Source organism: Epinephelus moara, chromosome 9 (genome assembly GCF_006386435.1).
Source record: "Epinephelus moara isolate mb chromosome 9, YSFRI_EMoa_1.0, whole genome shotgun sequence".
Lineage (NCBI taxonomy): Eukaryota > Metazoa > Chordata > Actinopteri > Perciformes > Serranidae > Epinephelus > Epinephelus moara.
Window position 1 is genome coordinate 21,180,229 of NC_065514.1, and position 24,786 is coordinate 21,205,014.

Genomic DNA, 24,786 nt, shown 5'->3' on the forward strand with positions numbered 1-24,786 from the left:
ACTTAGCAAAACTCTGTATGCACAGATTGCAGGTTAAAAACCCGCTCCATCTTGCCTGTGTGACACGTTGCGTACATATGCTATCTATTTCGACCATAAGACAGAATTTCTTTTGTGTAGGGTCGGGCAGTAGGCTGAATTTATGTCAGCCCTAGTGCAACTGCTAGACAACAAGATTAGTCTCAGACAACACCCAGTCAAATTTTCCGAATCTACATTTTTGTATTAGGAGCATTGTTGCCCCTGAGATTTTGGCCCCATGAAAGCCAATTTCACATGTCACAGCAGGACAAGCACAGGTGTAAACAGCAAAACTGATAACAGCTGAATTAATTCCATTTTGCTGCTTCAGTTTTTAGGGTCGTGGTATTGTGTTCTGCACAGTGGCTCACTGTCACACTGTCATGGCTTACTGGGACACCTAAACATAATGCAGCCATTGTTAATGTCATTAGCAACACCTGTGCTTTTCTTACAATAGCAAGTCAAAATGTGTCTGATGAATAAAGCCTGTTGCCATCCAGAGCTGTGCACCTCCAGTAAAAAATCCAGACTATTTTTTACAAAGCTTGATATGTACCTGTTTGAACTAAAAAAAATTGTTTTGGGAAGGTTTTGCTTAAAAGAGAGGCTTAAGAGCTCTGTGTTAATTAGCCAGGATCAACATACACAGTTGAAGAGATCTTACCAGCATTTAAAGCCGTGGTGGTCGGTCTGCCGTTATCTGAGCACGGTTGCTATCTGAGTGCTGCCGAGGGTTTTATTTTCTGCTGTTTCTAATTTAGTAAGTGACAATGAAATAAGGATGAAATAAAGTTTAATTTCAGTTTCCCTCTCTCGCTCGCCCACTCTCCATTTCCTTTTCTGCACAGAGCAGTCATTGTTTGATTGTTGAGTAGTACCAAAATGCTAGATGGCTGACATCTAGTTCAACTGCAATCTTAGACATTTTAGTTTTAGGGCTGGGTGATATGAAGAAAATCAAACCTGACAATATTTTTGATCAAATACTTCAATATTGTTATGCTTTGTTGATGCTTTAACAAAATATTTACACAATTAAATGTAAGATTTTTAATGAATAATCATCGGTAATGTGGGTATGATGACTAAATGGGTAAAGGCAAATTATAGAGCAGTTAGAACAGTCGCGTAACTTTAGAAAAGTACATCACTTTATTGTATCGCAGCCTTAAAAAAGGAAAAAACATCACTTATAATTTTACTATATCCCAAATCGAGGATGATATCTAGGCTCACATCGCACTATTCATGTGATATTAATATATTACCGAGCCCTAGCCCAGTGGGGGTGAACGATTGATCGATATATCACCAAAATTGGTTTATGGCCAGTTGCAATATCCAAATCGCAGGTGCTTTTTTCAGTGAGAATAAAAAAGGCAAAAATTACTTATCCTACAATAATTGCAGCCCTACCTAGGTGGTTCATAGGCCCTTTTCACAGATGTATTTAATGCAATTTATGAAGACTTACTAGCTGCTTCAGTTGCAGGGTCCTAGTATTGTGCAAGCTGCTGGCTCTGGCATCTTTAATGTAATTAGTAACACCTGTGCTTTTCCTACTTTGCGGAAACTGTGTAATCACAATGCAATTATAACATATTTTAAATTATTCTTATTTTTGTTTGCAGAAAATAATACTAACAATATTAATCTGTACCTGTGTATCCTGTGCAGGACTGCCAGTGTCTGGGTTTAGTTGAAAATTGGTGTCGTCTATGTGTTGCTTCAGTGTTGAGTCATCTCAGTGTCCCTGAGCTGCAGCTAGTTGGAGAGAGATTTCAGCTGTCACATTACAATAATGTAATTCAGGTTGAAAATCAGCAAATAGGCCCCTTTCAAATACCTGAAGTTGTCTTCTGATGTCTCTCACATGACTGAACTTTAAAATTTCTCATCCCTACGATTGAAGTAATTTAGATACATATTTAGAAAACTTTGCAGCTCCACATTTTGGCCTCAATTACTAACAAAGCCGAGGTTAAGAGAGACTGCAGTCACTTTCCCTCACGACTATGAAGCAATTATATTTAGCTTGTTATTTCGAACTCGGCTGCTTATCAGCAAATTGAAGATTTCTCATTTTCTCTTGCCTTTCTCCCTCTTTACAGGAACCTCAGCAAAGCGCACAAAGCGCTAATGATGGTGTCATAACAGAGGAGACTGTAAGAGCTCCTCTGTCGATAAGTCATGCTGTCTCAGTTTCAGTACTGATTAAATAGGTTTCTCCATTTTAAATCGGTACACTTTGCATTGATAAGAGTGTTGACATGATTTTGGTTTCTTGTTTACCTCTTCTGCGCCTGAAAGTCTTTCTTCCTTCTTCCCACAACTCCGGGGAAAGTTCCTGTTAATACCAGGCTTTGGGTCTAGCCACTGTGACAGCGTAGGCGGATAGTCAAGCTAACTCTGTGTAGAGATTCAACACTGATGTTTCAAATGTTAGATTTATTCCTTCAGACTCGCAGCTCAGGTTCTTTTTTTGGGTGTGTGATACCCACAGGTGGAATAACTCAAGCAGTGTTTCAGAAGAAAACAGTATTGTGTTTCCAAAGAAAGCACTATGTGTTTAGGTGTAGCAGTAGGAGTGAAGAAAAGCAGATAATGAGAATCTTGCTTGTGAAGTGTATAGTTCAGGTTTGAGGCTTTGCAGTTATTCAGAACTATTAAATATGTCATTAATCTAATTTTATAGATATATCAGTGAATATTTTTTGCAAAATGTTTCACTGGCCTGCTTGGGGAAGAGACAGACATAAAAACAGAGCTTACGACAGCCACACTCACCACATCTCTGCAAGTGCAACCAAGGCCCCACAACCCAGTAAGAGTAATATATTAATGAAGCCTAATCTGCTGTGATGATAAAAATAAAGCCTCAATAGAATACAGTTGATTCGAGTAGGCTAACGCAGGCAAAAGCTGCACCAAACACTTGAGAATAGGCTGCTCTCTTAAAGGGATAGAGAAATTTCCTCGAGACAGTGAACAGACCAAAAAAATTTAAATAGAGAGTTTGTGATTTTATATTTTGTCAATTTAAAAAGAAATAGTACTAAATAAATAAAAGACATTAGGGAACAGCTTGGATGCAGGGATGTTTTCAGTCGTCAGGCATCTACACTGGATTGATTTTAATAACTGTTAAAGGGATAGTTCAACATTTTGGCAAATTCGCCTATTGCCGTAATCCCTATAGTCATAAGAGTAGGTACATTACCTTTAATTGTCAGTCCGTGCTGTTCTGAGATCGGTGTGGCAGAGCTGCCCGCTGAAATGGAGGTGAACGGTACAGGTCCCTCTCTCCCTCAAAACTAATCAAATACACCATCAAATGACTCCAAAACGCTCTAGTGGACAACACATGGCTTCCGCATTCCCCACGCTATGAAATAATAATGTATAATTACGTAACATTACGACACATGAAGCAAATACTCGGAACTACTTTCTTGAGTAAACCACTGGGCGGAGTGACACAGTGCGCAGCTGAGACAGTGCCGTTGTTATTGCTTGTAGCCATTTGCGGTATCGTCAGCTGGACACACCAGAAGGTTTGAGGAAAGTTTACAAGTGTTTTTGTAAATCATGGTTTACACATGCATTGTAAAAGGTTGCAGTAACAAGCCGAAGACATGGAGCAAAGTGAAGTTTCACGTAGTTCCAACCAGTAATACGGACAGGATGAAACAATGGCTATTTGTGCTGGACATCGACCCCAACACGCCTGTGGAAATGGTCCGGAAAATGTTTGTGTGCTCCTGCCATTTTTTACCGGAGGACTACACTGAAAGGATGGAGCGCAGAAGCTCAGGAATGGTTCAAACGCTTTTCTTGAAAGATACTGTCATACCATCTGTCGGCATCACAAAACGAGCAGACGTGGTAAGTGATCGTTGTGTATTTTGCTCAGCAATCTCTCTGCTGTAACGTTACCTCCATGTTGAGTAACATTAGCCTACAACCCAAGCATGGTAAATAAGGCTAAAATGCAAATGTTGTTGTGGTTATGTTATGGATAAGTGCTTGCCCAGAGCATATAGTGAAGTGACTGGCATTACTTCTCATTGTTGGGAATAAACAGACTGCTAGGGAACATTTTATGTTGTTGTTCCTTCAGGAGTTGTGGTGATTTATGAGTGTGGAGTTAGCATGTTCTCCCCGTGTTCCGGTGATTATTTTGAGGCGTACTCTATATTTATATTGCACAGGTGTACCTAATAAAGTGGCCAGTAAGCCCCACATTTACACCACCGGCTCTGGGTCTCCCCTCAGCCCCTGGTTGCTCGGCAGCCTCAGCCTCTCTTCTTGCTCTCTCTTCTTCCAAAACCTGTAACTCTTCCTCTGTATATTCTGGCTTCTTCTCAACAAACTTGTTGTTTTGATGACGGGAGTAACTGCACTAAACATACACTGTTTGAAATCACTCCGCCCAGCAAGTACTGTATGTCTGGAATGTAGTTCCGGCTCTGCATTTGTCCACAAGAGCGTTTTGGAGTCATTTGATGGTGTATTTGATTAGTTTTGAGGGAGAGGGACCTGTACCGTTCACCTCCATTTCAGCGGGCAGCTCTGCCCCACCGATCTCAGAACAGCATGCACTGACAATTAAAGGTAATGTACCTACTCATATGACTATAGGGATTACGGCAATAGGCGAATTTGCCAAAATGTTGAACTATCCCTTTAAGTACTTGAGGTGTGCACTGTGCAGCTGTATTATGTAGGAAAAATGAAGTTTCGGATTGGGACTCGGTATTGGCAGATACTCAATATTGAATGGCTCAGATCTGGAGTTTTCAGATGAACACAAAGGGACAACGTTAAGTATAGGTGTGAATGGGTCCTCAACGCATCTTGAGATCCAATCACTCAGAACTCATTCAGAGTTGGTCTGGGCTGCATGAGGCCTCATTCTTTCAGTAGTGTGGACGCTTACGTGTCCTGGGCCACATTCAAGGACCGCCTGCTTAGCTGATGTAGCATCTCCAGGCTCTATCTCCTCTCAGCCAATAGTCAGTTAACCGTCTGCCAGGTTAGCATGAACTAGCACAGCAGCAGCTGTTTAACTGTCCCAACAAACTCAAACCGACAGTGAAAGGACTTGCTTCTGTCGTTAAACCCTTTAATAACCGTTAGGAAACGTTAGCCATATGACACTGTGTATTGGCGCTCTTTGCACCAACTGTCACTGGGGCGGAGCTCACACTCCCACAACAGTAGTCTGAAGCTGTAGTAAATTGGCGCTGAAGTGTGCTTATAGCATCAACAATACATTTGGTCTTTCCAAACAGTGTGTGAACAGACAGACTGTTGGTGTGAACAGACAGACTCGTCCGTTTGAGAACGATTTCCAAAGACCTGGTGTAAACAGGCTCGTAAATACCTTCAGTGAAGCCAGACTGATAAATTAGCTGATCTTAGCCTTTTTGCAGATATATTATGGTGATAAACTGTATGTATAAGTGTAAATATTAATGATAAGTAACAAGAAGTTGCAGTACAGAAAGTGCCAGATGAGGTTCCAGGTATATTGGAACCAGTAAATCACCATGAGCTACTCTTCATACCAGACGAAGTTAGGTTGTGGCAGCAAAACGCGGGTGCTTTTTTAGCTCATTAGTCCAACTTCAAATCAATCAGAGGGACGTAGCATTTCTTTATTCAAAACCCACATAGTCCCTTAAACCAGAAATGGTTTAAGGGACATTCAGGTCAAGTGAGATTAATAGTATGGCCACTGTACGCCACAAATCTGGGGTGACCTTGAACAAAACATCCATAGAGAAAAGCCTTCCTCTAGCCATCAACCATGGGCTGTTGCATAAAGTACTGATGTCTCTTGTTGAGTCACTGCCAAAATGTTTGGCAGCTGTTGTTGGAGCCAGAGTGATCAAAAACAATACACACCAGTGTTGTCTGTGCTTCTGGTTGTTGAATATCTGAGATCTGAGCAGGAAGTTAGAAGAAATTTTGTTTACAGACATATTTTGGCCACATTTTATTGAAGTCATAGTTTTGAATGAGTTTGTACGTCTCCAGGCTATCTCAGTGCAAGTAGTATACTATCAGATTTATTTTATAATACTACAACATACATTTTTTGTCAATGCAGGAAAGAATAAGCTAGACAAAAGAAGCATTGGCTTTCTAATGTTTGTATCACACTGCAGGATCTCTGTTAAATTGATCCGAGACAGTGGACAGCCATATTTCCCCATTAAGATGATTTTAATGCATCCATTATGTGATTCTGTTGCCCTTTATGTGTGTATAAAAGGAATTAAATCATTTTCTACTGTTGCAATCAGTCTAGGTCAAAGTGCCTGTCGCTAAATGCCCACACTGACAAAATGAAAAGCAACCGTCTATTTTATAACACACCAAGCTTTGTAAAATGTTAGCAATATTATTATTATATATTATTTTTAATGTTTCTCATGCCTCCGTAGGGGGATGTTCAGGGTCTGAAGTACAGCCAGTGCGCAGCAGCACAGAGTGAGCTTGTGTGGTCTTAAACTCGAGCACTTCTGCTCCCCTTGTGTTCCTCCGTGTTCTCCTTCTGTTCATGCTGAGTCCCATTGTGCTCCAAGGTTGATATTCTTCTTCTGTGTGTATGTGTGTGTACACATGTGCATGTTGGTGTGTGTCTGTGTGTGTGTGTGTGTTTGTGTTGCTTGTATTACCCCCCCCCCCCCCAACCTTACCCTACCCAAAACCGCAGTAATCCCTTGGGCCTAAAAAAGGAAATCCCTGCACTGTGCCCCGGCCTCCTCTTCCTGGGAGCGCGCTAGTTGTGTGCTACAACTCTTACAGTCTGCCTCTGTAGGCCCTCCAGTCAATTTACAATGGCTTTTAAATATGCAGCGTTGTCTTCTTAGCAGGGAAGTAAAGCACAAGTAGTGCACATTCTGAAGTCTTAAAATGTCGGCTATTTAAAGCCATTTTTAGATTGAGCTCAACAGGCCATCGTTGGTCCTGTCTCGCTGCAGAAAGTCTGAGAACGTACTCAGTTTAGGCTCAGCTTTCCCTCAAAAACACACATACACTGCTCGCTCATGCACACAATTCTCTACTCCCCCCTCCACCTCCCACTGTGTAAGCGGACCTGAGTGTGCAGGCTGTTGTGCAGTTAAACTTCAGTGCTAACACATTGTTCATCTGTAAGCATAATTCCGGCAATTGGCAAGCGAGCAGGCAAGCTGTCAATTAATCTCTGAGTCAGGCCTGATCCTTACAGTTAATGATGATTGGCAGGCAGGAATCCTGGGCAATTAACCCCATACCTCCACTCCGAGTTTGCGAGACAAGAAGACTTTCACACTTGTTCAAATCTTCTTTTGGCAAAGGAGGAACATTTTGAGCTGTACAGAATGTGCCACTGGTTTTCCTTACGGACATTCAACATTATAAAGACTTGTGTATTTGTTGTCTGGTCTTAGCTCTGAGTTCATACCATGCTCATGTTTGTTGGTAAATATGAAGGCAGCTAGCTTATCTTAGCACAAAGACTAAAAACACAATTTGGCTCTGTCCAAATGTAATAAATTCCTCCCACTAACACCTCTAAAGGTCACTTGTTTGTTTAAGCCGTCCAAAAGTCAAGTTGTAAAGCAGTAACTTTCTGTTTCCATTGGTTGGTGGGAACCTCAAGCTGATGTCAAGACGACAACACTAGCATTGTTGTTAGAAGGCAAATAAGTGGATTTCCAAAATGTTGAAATATTCCTTTAAAAGTCCTGTCAGTTCATTTGTGTGAGGTAACCAAGCAGCAACCTTTGGGGCTGAAAAATGAAGCCAATACAGAAGTACCAAAAACTGCAGTGCCTTTAATGGCCACTTGAGGCTGGCTCCAGAAGTGAGTCAATCCCCAGAGACTGCCATGTTAAAATGCCTAACTTTACAACAGGAAAAACATGTTTACAGCTTAGTACAAAGAAAATGTTTTTGGTCTCTGTAGCTAATTTCCCCCTTCATGACAACTGTACGGAAGGGGATTTTTTATTTAAGTCACCCATATACATTTTATTCATGCTTAAAGTCATGCATAATTAAGGGCGTGGCTGCTTTAAGTGACAGGCTGTCTGCGGATAGTGTCCTCGGCTTCTCAATAAGATCCACCCCTCGCTTCTCCACAGCTTCCACATGGTGATACCATGGTAGCTACGTTCATTATTTTATACAGTCTATAGAGCTTACAGATTTTAAATCCATCACTTTTTGTTGTTGTGGTTGTGCTACTTTTTTTTAATTAATAAAAGCTAAACTATCAAGACACATTGGCCTTTAACAAAGAAGCTAAACTGAAAACTGCTGATGCCAATTATTTCAAAATTTCCCAAACAAATCAAATTCTGCAGCTCAGTCTGGGTACACACCTACAAAATACTCTATGTTTCTAGGTGATACATGTATATAGTCCATCTGGGAAGTTTGAGCTTTAAGCTTAAGCTTTTAAGCTCTAAAAAAAGACCACATTACATATCTAAAACAGTAAAGCTTTGTGGATCTTTTATTCAGCCTCATCCTGCTGCTCCTACAAGTTTGTTTATCTTGGCTGTCGGTCATCTTTAGTCACCTCACCTTTCCTCACTGTGCTGCTGTTGGCTGGTGCAGAGGGCGCAGCGGTCTACCAGGATGTAGATAACTCGAGTCTCATTAAACTCGACTGGAATTTCCTTGTTTCTAAAGCTTTTTACTTTGTTAAGACAGCAAAAACAATATACAGCGAGTATACTGATGCTGCTGTGATTTGTCTTGCTTCCTGAAAACAGTGGCTTCAGTGGGGATCCCCTTCAAATTTGCAATTAAGCAAAGCAATGTGGAGAATGCTGTGAACAGATTCCCATCTATACATATGTGATAACTTGGAAAAGTCTGGTCCAAGTTTTACCAAACATGTAAGAATGGGGCTTTGCCAGTGGCAGTGAGGTTGCTGTATTACATTTATTTTCTGTGTAGATTAATGGGGAGGTGGAGGGAGGCCATAGTAGTGAAAATCCTCCATAATCCTACGCTCCAAAAACCCAGTCAGAAAGCTGTTGTGTGCAAATGTCTCATGGTATGTAGATGCAAAGTCTTTGAGAATTGGCCGTATGTGGGTGGGTTTCGCTTTGTTATAAAAAAGTGGAGTAAAGTCATTTATGTGTAATTATTTTAATTGCCTATGACAGAAACTATTATAGACTGTGTCATAGCAGCTGGTAAAAAAAAGACATCTTATTGTATCTGTGCAATTTCTCCTGAAGACATAAATTAGTCCAATCTAAATTTAAATCACGTTTATTTGTAATACTATTTTTGGCTTTGTTTCACTTCTTTTAGTTGAGTTTCTAGCTAAGAGCCTGCCTTGTTTTAAAGTAGACTTGTGGTTGAACCTTGTAGCAAATCAAAGTAATAAACAAAAAAAACCCATCAATTTGTAATGATAACCATTTGCATTTTATCACGTCGAGCAGATCAGAGGGGTAAACTCACATTTGAATAAACTGATAAAGGTCTGTAATGCCACCCCCGTATAATCAGTGTTTGTCTTTCTGTGTGAAATCCAGATGTATTACAGTTTTTTGCCCCTCTGTGCTTGTGTGGGCTGCAGACTTGCATGGGCCTGCACCTTCCCGCACAGAGGCTTATATTCCTAATCAAGGGAGCAGTATGTAACGTAGTGCATTGCCCCGTTGAATAGTTTCTCTTAACATCCATCTGCTTTTACAGAATGCACTGCTAAGAATAGCTACTTTTTGTTAAAGATTTTTTACACTTTTCAAACTTGTTCTCCACTTTTTTATTCTACCAGCCATTAGGAATGGTCCACGTCGCTAATATATAAAGACTTTCAGTTCCCAACAACCTGTAGGTTTAAAGAGAAACGTGGCTCTCGTGAAATGCACATTCATTTTGTACAGAAACTTGATCTTCTGAGAGAAAAAAACACAAAGCGTCCATTAACCTCCAAACCTTCAAAGACAGCAACGTGAAAATCAGAGGCCGTAAAGATTTCATAATCCTTATCCTTCTTCCTTTTCTTTCCTTTTCTCTCTTCCCCAGCTACCCAGAGAACGGTGTGGTGGAGATGCGACCGGTGGATGTGCGGCCACGTGCCAGGACCCTGCTGCGGTGGGACCAGCTCCAGGTGGGCATGAATGTGATGGTCAACTACAATATGGAGACACCAGATGAGAGGGGCTTCTGGTTCGACGCCGAGGTTCAGAGCCTCAACCAAGCGTCCCGCACCAACAAGGAGCTCCGGGTCAACATCCTCCTGGGGTGAGGATCTTCCTATCGAAGTGGGAGGTTGATGCGTTTGCTTTATTTTTTTCATTAGAAAATCTGCTTTACCAGTTTTTACTTTTGTTGCTCACAAGATGTAGAATGTATTGTTTCTTTGTGTGACTTCCTTCCATCTCTCTGTAACCTGCTCAACTGGAGGGGCACTCAGAGGGCGCGGACCTCCACCGAGGCCAAGATTCCAGTATTCTATGAGATGCAGATCTGCAAGAGCAACTATATTTGTCTGGAAATATTTCCAAAACTTTTAATATTATGTCAAAATATGACTGTGCTGAGTGGATCCCGCGTTGTCTCAGCTGTGCATTTATTATGTGCTTCTGAATTGCAGTCAATGTTATTTCATGTTACTGTGAAGTCTGAACATTTTTTCATAATATCTCTGATGGAGTTTATTGCAGACGGTATTTAAATCTAATAAGATAATTAGTTGCATGATATAAGCGTATTTACGTTTCCATAGCGACACCTTAGTTTGAGAAAAAAATTTGGATGTGGATTGTGATATGGAGTCATCGCATTTCTACAGTTGGCGGTTTAATTGTTGAACTTACCAATTTTAAGATTTATGGCATTTATTTAGCCAAGGCCAAACGCCCTATCTTGCATTATGTCACATTACCAGAAATATAGTAGTTGATACCAGTACCAGTGAAATTCCAAGATTCTCAACACCCAATTTAATACCATGGTAAAAAACAAAAACAAAAGAATAAATCCCATGTAGCTAAACATACACTCCTTTAGTAAAGACATTTAAATTAAATTATGTTGTTGTTTTTTTAATTAATCCCTGATGTTCTGCCATGAATACACAGTACTAGTCCATGTGGGGTCATGAGATTTTGTAGGTGAGGAAACATATAGCCTACAGAATACACACATCTCTCCTCCATTGTTCTTGTTGTTCAGCACGTGACCATTGGTCTTTGTGGTAGGCTATTTCTCCCACCCCTCCTCCACTGTTATTGGATGGCTGGATAGAAAGTGATTGTGATGAGCCCAAAATAGACATTCAGTGCCTCTCTATGCTGCTGACATTTGTAGCATAGTGTAAATACTAGGGCTGCCACCTGAAAGTCAGAGGTTTGAATCATCAGTCGGAGACCCCTCAGTTGACTGAGATTCCTTCAAGTCGAGCAGTCGTTTTTTTTTCAGTCAGTGTGCAGTGAACTTCCAGGGACGTTTAGGTCCCCAGATTTTGTTGCAGAGAGTGCTCCTCTCTGTTACGCTGCTGTTCGGTACAGGCAGCTGCATACACAGAGGGAGCTTCCCGGAGGAGGAGAGGCTTTGCCTGGTCAGGTTTTGAGATAACATTACCATCTACCTTCTTATTACAAGTGGTGAATTAACAGCCCCCAGCGACTTAATATGATACAGTCTATAGCTTTTGTTTGATATCTAGTGTCGGCAAAAAAGGCTTCACATTTCTGATCTGTCATTAGTGTAGTTAGCTTGTCACCTACATTAGGTGAATGTCACTGTCACACTTGACGTCCTGCTGAGCGCAGTTCAAACTTTAAAACACTATATGAAAAAAGGAACAGCCGAATCTGATTCGACTGACATAAATCTGAGTTGGGTACAGCTCTACTAAACATGTGGTGCTCCCATTGCAAAGAAACCAAAAAAAAAAGAAGGCCTTAGGGAATAACACTTTTCTTTTTGATGAGTCAAGGCAGAGCTGTCACTGCAGCTGCACTTGTCGCCATCTTCCACGTGTTGTTGCTCTCCTTCTGTGCTGGTACACAGCCTTTTAATTTCTTTAGAATTTAACTCCAGACTACAACACTTGTATGCTGCCATCAGGTCCGGAAGAATTGCATCCCAGTATCGGTTCTATCTTGCAGTGTTAACAAAAGTGAAAAATAATTAGTATATGCTACCTCCTTCCAAAAAGTTTTATGAAATTGTCTCTAGTTTTTCTGGAATCCTGCTGACAGACATACAGACACACACACCAAAAAGAAAACATAACCTCTTTGGTGAAGGTAATTACCCTTTATCTGTCTTTTTCTTTTCCTGTGCTTTCATCTCTCTCTCTGTTCCCTTCTCTTTCTTGTCCCACCCTCCCTTCAGGGGTCCTGGAGATGTAATCGGGGATTGTAAAGTACAGTTTCTGGATGAAATCTACCAGGTGGAAAAACCAGGAGCTCGTGCACTCTCGGCTTCAGATGGACAGTTTAAACGTATGCAGCAGACAGCACACATTCATACACACTCGGTAGAAATAGTGGCAAAACATGTCCATATTGCTTTTGAAGATTTATGTTACCAAGACGATACCATAAGACCATCTTCAAGTACGTGTGCATGCGTGTATGAATGTCTTGTCCTTGGAACCAGGGAAGAGCGGCCCGGAGTGTAAGCACTGCAAGGCTGACCCCGATGCTGAGTGCCGCTTCTGCTCCTGCTGTGTGTGTGGCGGGAAACAGGATGCTCACATGCAGCTGCTGTGCGATGAGTGTAACATGGCGTTCCACATCTACTGCCTGAACCCACCGCTGGCCACCATCCCCGATGACGAGGACTGGTGAGAGGGAGTGTAGCTCGGCAATTAGCCACGACATCCTGTGCTTCACAGTCAATTTAAAAAGGTTGATTAACGGTGTTTGATATGAGCTGAAGTGCATTTAAGCAGTAATTAAGTGGTGATTGAGGTTGAAATCAATATTAAATAATGACATCATGCAGATGTGAGTTTATCTAATGCAACAGCTTCAGATTTTTCTCTGCCAAGCATGAATTAGGGTGTGAAATATTTGTTTTATTTTATATTTTTTGAATTTCCTGCAAAAAATGATTTCCTCCCATTCTGCCAGGTACTGTCCCACCTGTAAGAATGACACCAGCGAGGTCGTGAAGGCAGGAGAGAAGCTCAAAGCCAGCAAGAAGAAAGCCAAGATGCCTTCGGCAACGACCGAGAGTCAAAGGGACTGGGGAAAGGTGAGAACCAAGGGCACCCAAAAATACACACACACACCAGGTGGACTGACAGCGGCTCTGTAAGACTGAAAGTCTTACAATTTCAACAGTAAGCCTGAGGGAGTGCCTGTCATTCTTCTTCCTCCTCCAGTTGCCATTAACTTTTCCAGATCAATTTTCCAAAAGTCTGCCATCACTGAAAAAGAGCCAAGATAATAGAAAAAAGCTCCCATTCCTTGTATTGGGCACATCCAGGCTGAAGTAGCCAGTTTATGCTTTGAGTAAGAGATAGAAGAAGCATTTTCATTTTCCACAAATCAGATTTACATTGCAACACTTACCACAAGCGATTAGTGTTCAAAAATGTATCACGTCCCAACCAGATTGTTGAGAATACTTGCTTAAATGACACTATATTTGTGCAGCAGTTTGTAGCATATAGTTCTTATTGTTTACCCCCGGCAGCAAATGTTTGGGTGAGCCTTTAATTTATTGATTCGTCCACTGAGTGCATTATTCTTGCATCACACACACATTTCATCCCATTTACTCTCTGCAAACTGGTTTGTTCCTCTGTGTATCTTTTATGTGCTTAATATTTTGTGTAAGTAATCTGCTCTGCGTCGTGTTGTTCTTGATCACAGATAAATGGTTTGTTTCATGTGAAGAGTTTTTGTGTGTACGTCTTTGAAGCTCCGTTTAATATTGCCTGAGCACACCACAGCTTTTTCCCTCGAATCAAACGATTGGATCAGATGTTTTTGATCCAGTCGACAAGACTTAATATCTACTTAATGTTTGACCAGGCTCCTGGAGTTGATTAATAATATTGGTTAGAGTCGTATGACTTTTTTTAAAGGCTTATTTGTGCAAATATTGATGTGTTGTTGATTGTTGTGCTGCTTTTCAATAGTCACAACATGACTAACAAGCAGTGTGTACACTTCCTTTTTCTCAGTACATTCAGACATTTTACTTGGCAGAAAGTGAAATTATCCCCTGCTAGCTGCTGAGGCAGAAAATGAGACGGAGGAAGACAGCTGACATGTTTTTAAAAGTGTTTTTAAAAAGCATCTGTTTTAAGCATACTGTTAAATATTTTTTTCCCCAAAATCTCCTCCGAGTCTTCTCATGGCAACACTTTGAGATATTATGTGGCTCGTTTCCATCCCGGCCTGGCTGTCTCCCTTACGCTCTGCTCCATGGTGTAATGTGAACAATGCCATTAAGCATGACTTAGCCACTTTCCTGGAACTGCCAACGGAAAAATAACTCATTTCTTTACCAGAATGCTCCCTTTCTCTGTGGACTAATTGAAAACAGCCTGGCTTGTGTGTTTGGGCACATTTAAGTGCTGTGAGTCACACAGCATTTATTCTTGCCTTTCACATTACAGCAATTTTATAACTCTTAAAATAAAATACGTTTTTGTCTTCTCACTTTTGAAATCATGCGTACCTCCGAAATGGAATTTAGATGATGATTGAAAGAAAAACACATCAGCATCTCTGCTCTTAAACACTACACTAATGTGATTTAAAGGCATTTGCACTCGTGGATATTTAATTATAGTTTTTGCATGCAGCTGACAGTCTTTGTTGTCTGTTTTGATGTGATTGCAGGGTATGGCCTGTGTGGGACGCACTAAGGAGTGCACAATTGTTCCTTCAAACCACTATGGACCAATACCTGGCGTTCCTGTTGGAACCACCTGGAAATTCAGAGTCCAGGTAAGCCATTTTCACAGTGCATCACAAATGAATTAAGTATAAGTATATAAAAAATTAAATTAAATAAAAATTAAATTAAAATTATACTCTGATCATTTATAAAAGCTGAAAGAAAACTGAGCAGTTTGTCAAAGGAATATTTCACTTTCCAAATGACCATTTGTGTAGCGATTAGTCACCCTGTGTTACACAGAATTTGTGAAGAGAACATTATTCTCGCGTGCCTCTGGTGAATGAAGAATCGGAAAACTAAGAAAATTCTTGATTAATTGATGTCAAAGGGGTCTGTGATTAATAACAGCAAAACTATATCAAGACATCCCTTTACAAACTCTCACACAACTCAAGCAGTGCAGTTCAACTCTCATTTATCCAGTGGTATGCTCAGTACTTCCCAAACACATGCATTTTCCCTAACACCTTACTGCTGTGTGACTTTGGTCAATCCGAATTAACCCTTTAAAACACCAAAATCACACAACAACACAAATAATCTAACTGATCAAGGAGATGGTAGACCAGTAGTTCCTATGTTCAGTCAGATAAAATTACTGTTTTTGTCAAAGGTGTCTGGCTTTGAAAAGAGCTAAGATGAGTTTCCCTCTCTGTTAAGTTCCCTGTCGGAAAAGATCGTCTGTTTGGGAAGTAGTGAGTGTACGACTAGATAAATGAGACTTGGATTATACTGCACAAGTTGTGTGAGAGTTTAACAGATTTTTTGATATAGTTTTTCTGTTGTTAAACGTGATCGCCCCTGACCTCACTCGATCAAGAATTTTCTCTGTTTGCAAGAAATGCGAGAAAAAACACAAATTCAACATAACACAAGGTGAGTTATTGATATACATATATGGTTGATTGGGGGAGAAATATTCCTTTAAGTCTCATTATGGATTGTATTGTCGTATCTTTCTGTAATGTGATATCTGTTATATTACTGCCTATATCATCAATAGCTTTCCTCTGCTTCTCTGTTTCTTTCTCTACCTCACACCAACATTTTAGGTGAGTGAGGCAGGTGTTCACAGGCCGCATGTTGGCGGTATCCACGGGCGCAGTAACGATGGCTCCTATTCGCTGGTGTTGGCTGGGGGCTTTGAAGATGAAGTGGTAGGTTATTTGTATCATGCTCATTGTACGGCCACAATGAGTAGAGGGATTTTCCCTAAGTATGCTGATCATTTTGTAATGGTTACCATGACCTGCTGTAGGACCGCGGAGATGAGTTCACCTACACAGGCAGCGGGGGTCGTGACCTCTCAGGAAACAAACGGATCGGAGAGCACACTTTTGACCAGACCCTGACACATATGAACAGGTGAAACACAGCTGACAGATTTTCTACTGTTTTTAAAGACAAATGAGCTGTAATGATAAACTTAACATCAGTCTATAAAGATTGTGTATTAACATCCCTCATCCTGAGTAAGACTTGATGAAAATCATTCTGTCAACTCTTGGATCCTGACTCCTGCAGGGCGTTGGCCTTGAACTGCGATGCACCTCTGAATGACAAAGATGGGGCAGAATCAAGGAACTGGCGGGCGGGAAAGCCGGTCAGAGTGGTGCGCAGTTCTAAAGGTCGACGCATCAGCAAATACGCTCCCGAGGAGGGAAACCGCTACGATGGTATTTACAAGGTACAGATGTGCAGATTTGTTTTTGTTTTTTGTACTTTAAAACAGATTGGCTAACTTCAAGTAAAGCTGCTGGACATCCAAAGATGCTATTAAAACATATTGACCAGCACCAGTATTATCATAGCATGTTTTAAATATATTGTGGTTATGTGTTAATTTTAGGTGGTGAAGTACTGGCCAGAGATTGGAAAGTGTGGTTACCTGGTGTGGCGGTACCTGCTGAGACGGGATGATTTGGAGCCAGCACCATGGACGCCTGAAGGACTTGAGAGGATAAAGAAACTGGGTCTTTCTGTTCAGGTTAGACTGAAAGTGCATCTGTGTGTGTGTGTGTGTGTGTGTGTGTGTGTGTGTGTGTGTGTGTGTGTGAACTTCGCTGTAAAGACTCTACAGATATTCACCAATGCATTTCTATGCTATAAGCTTCTGTTTAGACAGTACATGTATACAAGCCGTCAATACTCTGTCTAAGTTATTTCGTGTGTTTTACTAAGTGCCACTGCCAACAGTACCCGCCCGGCTACTTGGCGGCAATGGCTAACAAAACAAAGAAGGAGGCCTGTGCTCGACCTGGGCGCGGCGGCCGGAGTAAGCACTATCCCGGAAGGGGGAGGCCACGGAGACGCAAGATCAAGGAGAAAGAAGAGAATGACGAAGAAGAGGATGATGAGCAGCCAATGGCCGGTGTGGATGAAGAGGAGCCACAGAGTAATGGGGAGCAGAAGACAACCAGAGATAGTGGTGGGTGCTTTTACAGATGAATCTCAAAGCAGGTCAGACAAGGTGTTGTGAGAAGAGGACAGGTGAGAACAGCGCGGGCAGTGAAACCTCTTTTAAGATGGCTCGTAAATATTTGATATCCACCAGTGTCTTCTTTTACACCAGCGTGCACTACTGTTAACATCATTTTCATCATCATCTATCTTTTCTCCAAGAGTGGCTGCATTTTTCAGTCTTATGTCTGTGTCTTTACCAGAGTTGTCACCAGCGTCAGAGCCTCCCTCTAAAAAAGTGAAGATTGAGGAGACTTTCCAGCTGTCAGAGCAGCAGCAGCAGTTGATCCGGGAGGACACAGCCAACAAGAAACTCTGGGATGAAGCCATGGGACACCTTAAAGAGGGACCGGTATGAATCCTAGTACTTTCTGACACACTAATACCCCTTTTCCTTTTTCCACCAAAATGAGTGTGTATAAGCAGGATTTTAAGCACGGGAAACCCAGATGAAATTAGGTGATGGACTCTTTTCCCATTGCTGTAGCGGTATTTAGTTGCTTTTTAAAACTTGGTGCTGACTGATTTTGAGACAGATGAAATTTGCTGCAGCAATTCATTGTGCCGGAAAAGGGGGCAAAGATTAATGCATCCACCTGGGTGTCATGTTTTTATTGCTGCCGATTGGAACCGGTCCGAGCTGGAGCCGATAAATACCTGTGACTACTGCAGAGTCATTTGTCCTGGGAATGAATGACGATTGTAACCTTTCCCCACCAAACAAAAGCCAGATGTTAGTGGGTGTTAATGGTTTTTTGTACAGTGGGAAAGGGGCTGAACACATCTCAGGCTCTTCAACACTGAGTTCACAAAGCATCTCACACGGCAGCCTTGTAAAGGAGAAGTATTGAATGTCACTGATCCATGAAAATAAAATTCATCTCCTCAGTCTTCAGATCTTAAAGTCCAACTGAAAACACATTAGGTCATCTTTTTTTGTTAGCGCGTTTTTTAATTGTACTGTTGATCGTGTTGCATTATAAAAAGGAAGAAAAAAGGTCTTTGGGGAAATTTTAGAAATGCTCCTTTTTGTCTCAGCTGGCTCTAGGGGCTTGTTGATGTCGTAGGCAGCAAGAGACAAAGTAAACAAACTTGTGTAGCTACGTGTCACAGGCAGACAGTGTGTTGTTAGCAGTGATTTTGAAGAGCAAGGACCATACCATCATCTAACCGGAACAAAGTGGCATTTGCAGCCTTACATGCTGTTTAATGTGCTTCAGCTGTGCAGCTAATTAGCTGTTTTACCTGGAAACTGACATTAGCAGAAAGCACAAATGTAAAAATGGCAGTACATTTCTAAAAGCTCTTTCTACAATTGCAATATTTTTTTTCTTCCCTCCTTCTTCATTCCTTTCATGTGTTTCTGTTTGTGTATTTATAAAGAATTTCCTGCGGAAGATGGAGCAGATCTTCATGTGTGTGTGCTGCCAGGAGCTGGCCTTCCAACCCATCACCACCGTCTGCTCACACAATGTTTGCAAGGTCTGTATTGACTGCATGTATTTAAAACTACCACTTCTCAAAATCCTTGTAACTGTGTGTGAATTTCTCCTGCTGGTCCTCTCTCCTCAGAGCTGTCTACAACGCTCGTTCCGAGCAAAGGTGTACACCTGCCCTGCCTGCCGTCACGACCTGGGCAAAGACTTCGTCATGACCCAAAACGTGACGCTTCAGTTGCTGCTTGACCAGTTCTATCCCGGCTACAGCAAGGGCCGGTGAGGTCGAAATCACATTTATAAGTAGAATACGTACATACACGCACATAAGCATCCATTCTGTGCACCCGCGTATACTGTCAAGTACCTAGAGCTCCACTTTAAAATGCATTGCGCACACATACTGTACTTACCCACGGGCAAATGTATATTGCATATATACAGCCATTTATGTATACAATCATTCATACACAAACAACCTCAGTAGGGACTGACCTCATCTGTTGAACCTGGACTGTCTCCATTAACATCACCAGCCTGAAATTACACCATGGATATTTTTTAACCTCTTTACTCCTGCCCCCCACAAACGCACAAAAGGAGCCCGATTTCACACCCACTCGCCACCTCAAGATATTAGCTCATTTTCTGTTGTTGTCATTCACACATAAATTGACATACGCCACATCGATGAGTGCAGATTTCTCCCTGGCAGTATCGTGAAATCAGCCATTCAACTCCTGCCAACCTGTATGCATTTTTGTGTACCATGTACGCAGTTCTACACCAAAAAACTGAGCTGAGCTGCTTCATATACATGCAGTATTTTTGTCAGCTGGGCTGGCAAATAAAGGTGCTAGTTTAACACAGTGATTTAGGCACAGCAGGACGTAACACCCCCTGCACAACACTCAGAATGAGCAGAATAGGTCATGCGCCTGAACTTGACATGGTACAATCACGGAAGTCAAGAATTAACATGTATTTGTACATGAAACAAAGCACACAGTGTTTTATGCCTTTGAAGCACTTTATCAATGGCAGGACTTATTTTGTAGGTTAATTAGGAGCACACGCTAGCCTTCTGCTAGCTGCTCGTGTCACTTGGAATAATGCCATTGTCATACTTGGGGCTAATAAGATAGCAAATGTCTCACCAGAGGTAACTTTCAGTGGATTTGCAGAGAACAGAAATTTGGCAGCTGTGTCAGGTTTGTTTGCAGCGTCAGGAGAGTTCTAGATCCAACAAAACAGCAAGCGTATAGTGAACGCAACAATGATCAACAGGCATGACTGTTTTAGATTTTAGGTGGAGTAAAAGTTTTTTAAAAAGCTGTTTGCTCCATAAACATACCAAAGACATGAGGCTGTAGAGCAAGTCAGAGGCAAATATCTTCAGAAATCTGCTGTTAAGAAAAAGTCATTTGTGGTGAGGAATCACGCCTAAAATAAATCCAAACAGGATCTTAGCAAATCACATCATCATTCTTTTATGTATTAAAGGCACAGTTCACCCCCAAATCAAAAATACATATTTTTCCTCTTACCTGTAGTGCTGTTAATTAATCTAGATTGTTTTGGTCAGAGTTGTCGAGAGATGTTTGCCTTCTCTTAAATACAAAGAAACCGGCCAACCATATCACTGCACAGAAGGAAACGTGCATCTACTGCTAGCTTTCTTTGCACCACTACGTAAGCTAACGTTACAGCTCAGCCAGGGAAGATGCCGTTAATGTTTACATCGCTCACTGTCACGAGCACAAACCTCTTGTCCATGAGTTGATGCGCACTTCTTTCTGCGCTGTGATACAGTTGGCGGGTGTAGCTTGGTAGAAAGAAAATACTTCCTACATGAAACTGTTCACAACAAGGTCTGTGGATTATCTTAGTAGTCAGGCCATTATTTCTGTAAAGGGACATTGCTGCTGAGTTTTTCAAAAGGTTTTTTTGCGCTTTGAGCACCACAAGCTGAGTGCCATCTAGTTTCTGTATATTCGAGAGAAGGCAGACATCTCTACAGACGATATCTCCAACACTTGGCAACTCACACCAAAACAATTTAGATTGACAAATAGCACAAGATGTACCTCTGATTTTATGGTGAACTGTTCCTTTAAACATTCATGTTAAGACATTTATAATAAAGTTCTCACTTCCATATTTCACATCCTTACATTCATGGTTCCACTTCTTCAGTCAAATGGCACAGAGTAAACTTCTCGTACATTAGATGAGTACGTTCTTGTGTTTCCCTTTAATTTGTTTACCAGATAAACAATGTAATGATAGAGTGGAAAGTAAAGAATTAAATTGCGAAGAGAAATGCTCGAGAAGAACGAGGAGCGATGCTTGTTTCTTCTTTTCAATGACGCCTAGAAGGGCACACTGTGGTTGTCCCTGGTGTTACCAAGCAACCACAATCAAGGAGGACTTCACACAAAGATGGTTAGCATATTTAGTGCTCAGCAGATATTCACCTGCTATTGTTCTCTCGGTTAGATTCAGTGTAATGTTCGCTGGAGAGCTCTGGGTATCCAGCACGATCTGCTTTTCCTTCAGTTTTAGAAGTCTGATGAGCGACTGCACAGCCAGGATGATATGAGTTATTTGTTGTCGCATTACATCCAGGAAATGGTGATACATCCATCTCAATTTGCCGTGGTTTGGCCTGAAAAAAAAGGTCACTGATTTCTATTCCCCGACAGTGCTTTCAAATCCACGTAATGGTTATGAGGATGCACACCATCAGGGGCTCAGGGACGCTGCCAGAGTGTGCAGTGTACCCACATATACACTATATAAGCTAGATAGAAAGAGACTGTGCAACCAGTCTGATATTGTCATGAATTGTTATTCACCAGTCTAGACCCAGAGGATAAAAGTGCCTTGTAGCACAGACGATCAAAATGTTTCAACTACTGAAAGTTGGCATCCAATGCCTGGTCACTTTCTAATGTCTCAGCCTCCTTTTAAATCAGAATTTTATCGATTTAAAATCCTAATTTTAGACTATTTTATTTAGGCCAAGCTCTTGTTTGACTACAAAAAATTAAGAACTCCTTTTGTTAAATGGGGGAAAAATTGTAGAAAAAGTTGCTTTTCCTTAAAGTTAGGAATTGAATCAGGTATCGTATTGACACTAGCACTGAAAAATGTCAACACTTCCCATCCATACATGGCACTTTGAAACGTTTTCAATAGTGCATATGTGTGTCAGAGTCCACAGAGTTTATGAGCAGAACACATTTCAGTAGCTCTGTGAATACACTATTGAATGTTTCAGTTGGTAGTCTTTCAATAAACCCGCACAGAGCATTGAATATATAACAGAAAACTCTGTGTATGTGCAAGGTGAAGTTATGTCCTTCACTGCACCACTCAGTCAGAACTTTAACACTGCAAAGTGTCAAAGATAGCAAACAGACGTGTTCAAGAGTTACTGATCAAGTCTTATGCTGGCTGTGCTGTGAATCTTACATACTTAAATACACAAACAGATTTCTTGACACAGACAGTTGCATCCAAAGAGTGAAAAGTAGTTCATTTATTTTGGATATGCTGGATGATATAGGACATGTTTATATGGATTAAGAGCATGTGTTACATATACATATTTTTTTTTTTAATGGTTTTATGAGGTTTTTGGCTACGTTAGTTGGACAGGAGGGTCTGTGTTGATTCATTGTACAAGCTAAAAATAAAACAGCAATATGAGGAAGTCATTTGTCTCACCAGATCAGCAGGTCTAACGCACCATGGTCCATGGCTGAAAACACAAATGAGCATTAAATGGCAGCTGTGAACTGGATACAAACTAAAATGTCTCCGTAAACAGTATGATACAAGTTTTTAAGCTACTTTTGTGTGCTTACCTTTTCTTATATGTCACTATCCAGTGGATTCAGCCTCACCGGTGAGAAACAAAGCCCTCCATATATGTGACAGCTTCACATGAGTTTGTTTTAATCACTCTAAGAAAACCTCCGCAACAAGGAATATCAGTGGCAGTCAGAATCTGACAGAATACTACATGTATTTTTCTTCTTTCCTTGTTTATCCTCGTGTGAGTTTTCTTTTTACAAGACCTTTCGATAGTTTGAAAATCTTTTGCAGCTGCTCCGTAGTGCCACATGGTGATATAGTCATGTAATGACTACAGACAGGGTTACTGTTAGCATGTAGTGATGTACACTTCACCCACACACGCTCATTTATAGTTAGAGCTCCAGCGACTAATCGATGAATTTTAGTAAAGCAGATATGTCAAACATTTGCTGGTTGTAGCTCCTTAAATGTGAGGATTTGCTGCTTTTTCATTTATGATAGTAAATGAGGAGTTTTGGGTTTAGACTGTTGGACAAGAGACGCAATTTGGAGACGTCGCTTTGGACAAAATAATCATATTAATCAATGGTAAATTATCATTAGTTTCAGCCATAGTTATGGGTTATCTTCATGTTTTGTCAGATCTGACACAGCATCACACATACATGTTTTACAGCCTGAGTTAAAAATGTTTTCTATCTTGAACAGCCGATGCAGCTTGCATCTTGTTCAGTGCAGATATGGTACTTTAAAATGTCCAGGGTTGGCAGGAACTAAAACAAAAACGTCCCGCAGAGAGCAGCAGCACTGACTTGCGCTGAATTTCAGATAATGTAACCGAAACAGTTTCAACACTTGAGCTGGTTTTGTGGGAAAATGTAGCCCTCGTTCATCGACACTGTCACGCTCACCTGTAACAGCCTTTCCAGGCGTTGCCATGTTTAGTGTAGAGCGGAGACAATGACAGAAAACACGCTGCTGTACACAACAGTTTCTTACTGCTCTGTTGACACTCAGATCCCCCCCTCTCATTGGCCGGCTGTTTGTTTGTTTGTGGTGATTTCCTTGTTTCCGTTCAGTCATTCAGGATTTTTTTTTTGTCTCTTTTATCAACAACATGCAAGTACAAAAGCTACTATGGTCTTTAAAGCTAACTGTGATGTGCATTTCTTCCACTGTTGTTCAATCTTGTTCAAAGATTTTTTTTTTTTTTGTTCTCCCCGCATTGACTGGCAAGCTAATAGCCCTCGTTTCTTTCTCTGCTGTGACCTTCTCTCCCTCTCCTCCTCTCCTCCTCTCTCCGCTGTCCTCTGCCCTCCGTGAGCCTACAGTACTAACAATTTTTAGACGTCTTGTGGACGCTTGGCTTCAGTGCTGTGTTGTTTTTTATTTTTATTGCACTCTATTGAAGAAAAAAGTTTGAAAAGTTGCATTTAATTTTTCCTAGAATGCTTACTATTATCTATGTCTGTACGCCATTTTTCTACCATTTTAGTTGCTTCTCTTCTATTTTAATCATTAGTCATTTTTATGTGGCGACCTCAAACATTTGCAGCATATGCCAGTCTGAGGAGTTTCATGCTTCATATTGTGATCTGAAATTTTATACATGTCATAATAATACTTGATATGTACCTATTAAATATTTGGATTCCAGAAAAATAACGAACGCTTCTTCTCTTTTTGTCTGGTGTGATTTCATGAAGCTTATGACTTTCAATTTCAGTGTAAAATGTGAAGTCACAAGATTACGAGTGATGCTAATGTGCACCATGAAATTAAACGCACAACTAAAGTGGCCAGCAGATCGTTTCATTTACAGTGATGTTAATTACAGCTCTGTGACATCTGGCCAACTAATCATTGTTTTCTTTTTTAATTAGAAAATGAAAAATAAAAATTCCCCTGAAAAGCAGACATATATAAAGACATATATTTTACGTTTTTTTCTATTATGCAGATTTTAGGCTGGTGGTCTCCATACGTTACATTTTCCAAAAAACTCTTGGTGTCAGATACTTTGTTCAGGTGGCTGTAAATGACACCATGACTTTTTTGTTGATGCAGATGGTAAATGTGTGGGGGTTTTTTTTAGGGTTTTTTTCTTGTTCTTTCTATGGATATGTCAAACAGGCAGTGTTTCCTT

General features: G+C 40.9%; 1 protein-coding gene across 2 annotated transcripts in view; it reads left to right on the forward strand.

Annotated features, from left to right (window-relative positions):
* LOC126395455 (E3 ubiquitin-protein ligase UHRF2-like) overlaps positions 1 to 24,305 on the forward strand; it is a 38,213-nt gene extending 13,908 nt beyond the window's left edge. Inside the window, exons 4-16 of one of the 2 annotated variants that reach the window (XM_050052936.1) lie at positions 10,072 to 10,290; positions 12,391 to 12,500; positions 12,658 to 12,844; positions 13,134 to 13,257; positions 14,859 to 14,966; positions 15,972 to 16,076; positions 16,178 to 16,284; positions 16,444 to 16,606; positions 16,769 to 16,906; positions 17,101 to 17,347; positions 17,583 to 17,731; positions 18,763 to 18,861; positions 18,952 to 24,305. In XM_050052936.1, the coding sequence (XP_049908893.1) occupies positions 10,072 to 10,290; positions 12,391 to 12,500; positions 12,658 to 12,844; positions 13,134 to 13,257; positions 14,859 to 14,966; positions 15,972 to 16,076; positions 16,178 to 16,284; positions 16,444 to 16,606; positions 16,769 to 16,906; positions 17,101 to 17,347; positions 17,583 to 17,731; positions 18,763 to 18,861; positions 18,952 to 19,098 (1,903 nt within the window). In that variant the 3' untranslated portion in view covers positions 19,099 to 24,305. The remainder of the gene's footprint in view (positions 1 to 10,071; positions 10,291 to 12,390; positions 12,501 to 12,657; positions 12,845 to 13,133; positions 13,258 to 14,858; positions 14,967 to 15,971; positions 16,077 to 16,177; positions 16,285 to 16,443; positions 16,607 to 16,768; positions 16,907 to 17,100; positions 17,348 to 17,582; positions 17,732 to 18,762; positions 18,862 to 18,951) is intronic. The other variant, XM_050052937.1, reaches the window with a different exon arrangement.
* The last annotated feature ends 481 nt before the right edge of the window (positions 24,306 to 24,786 follow it).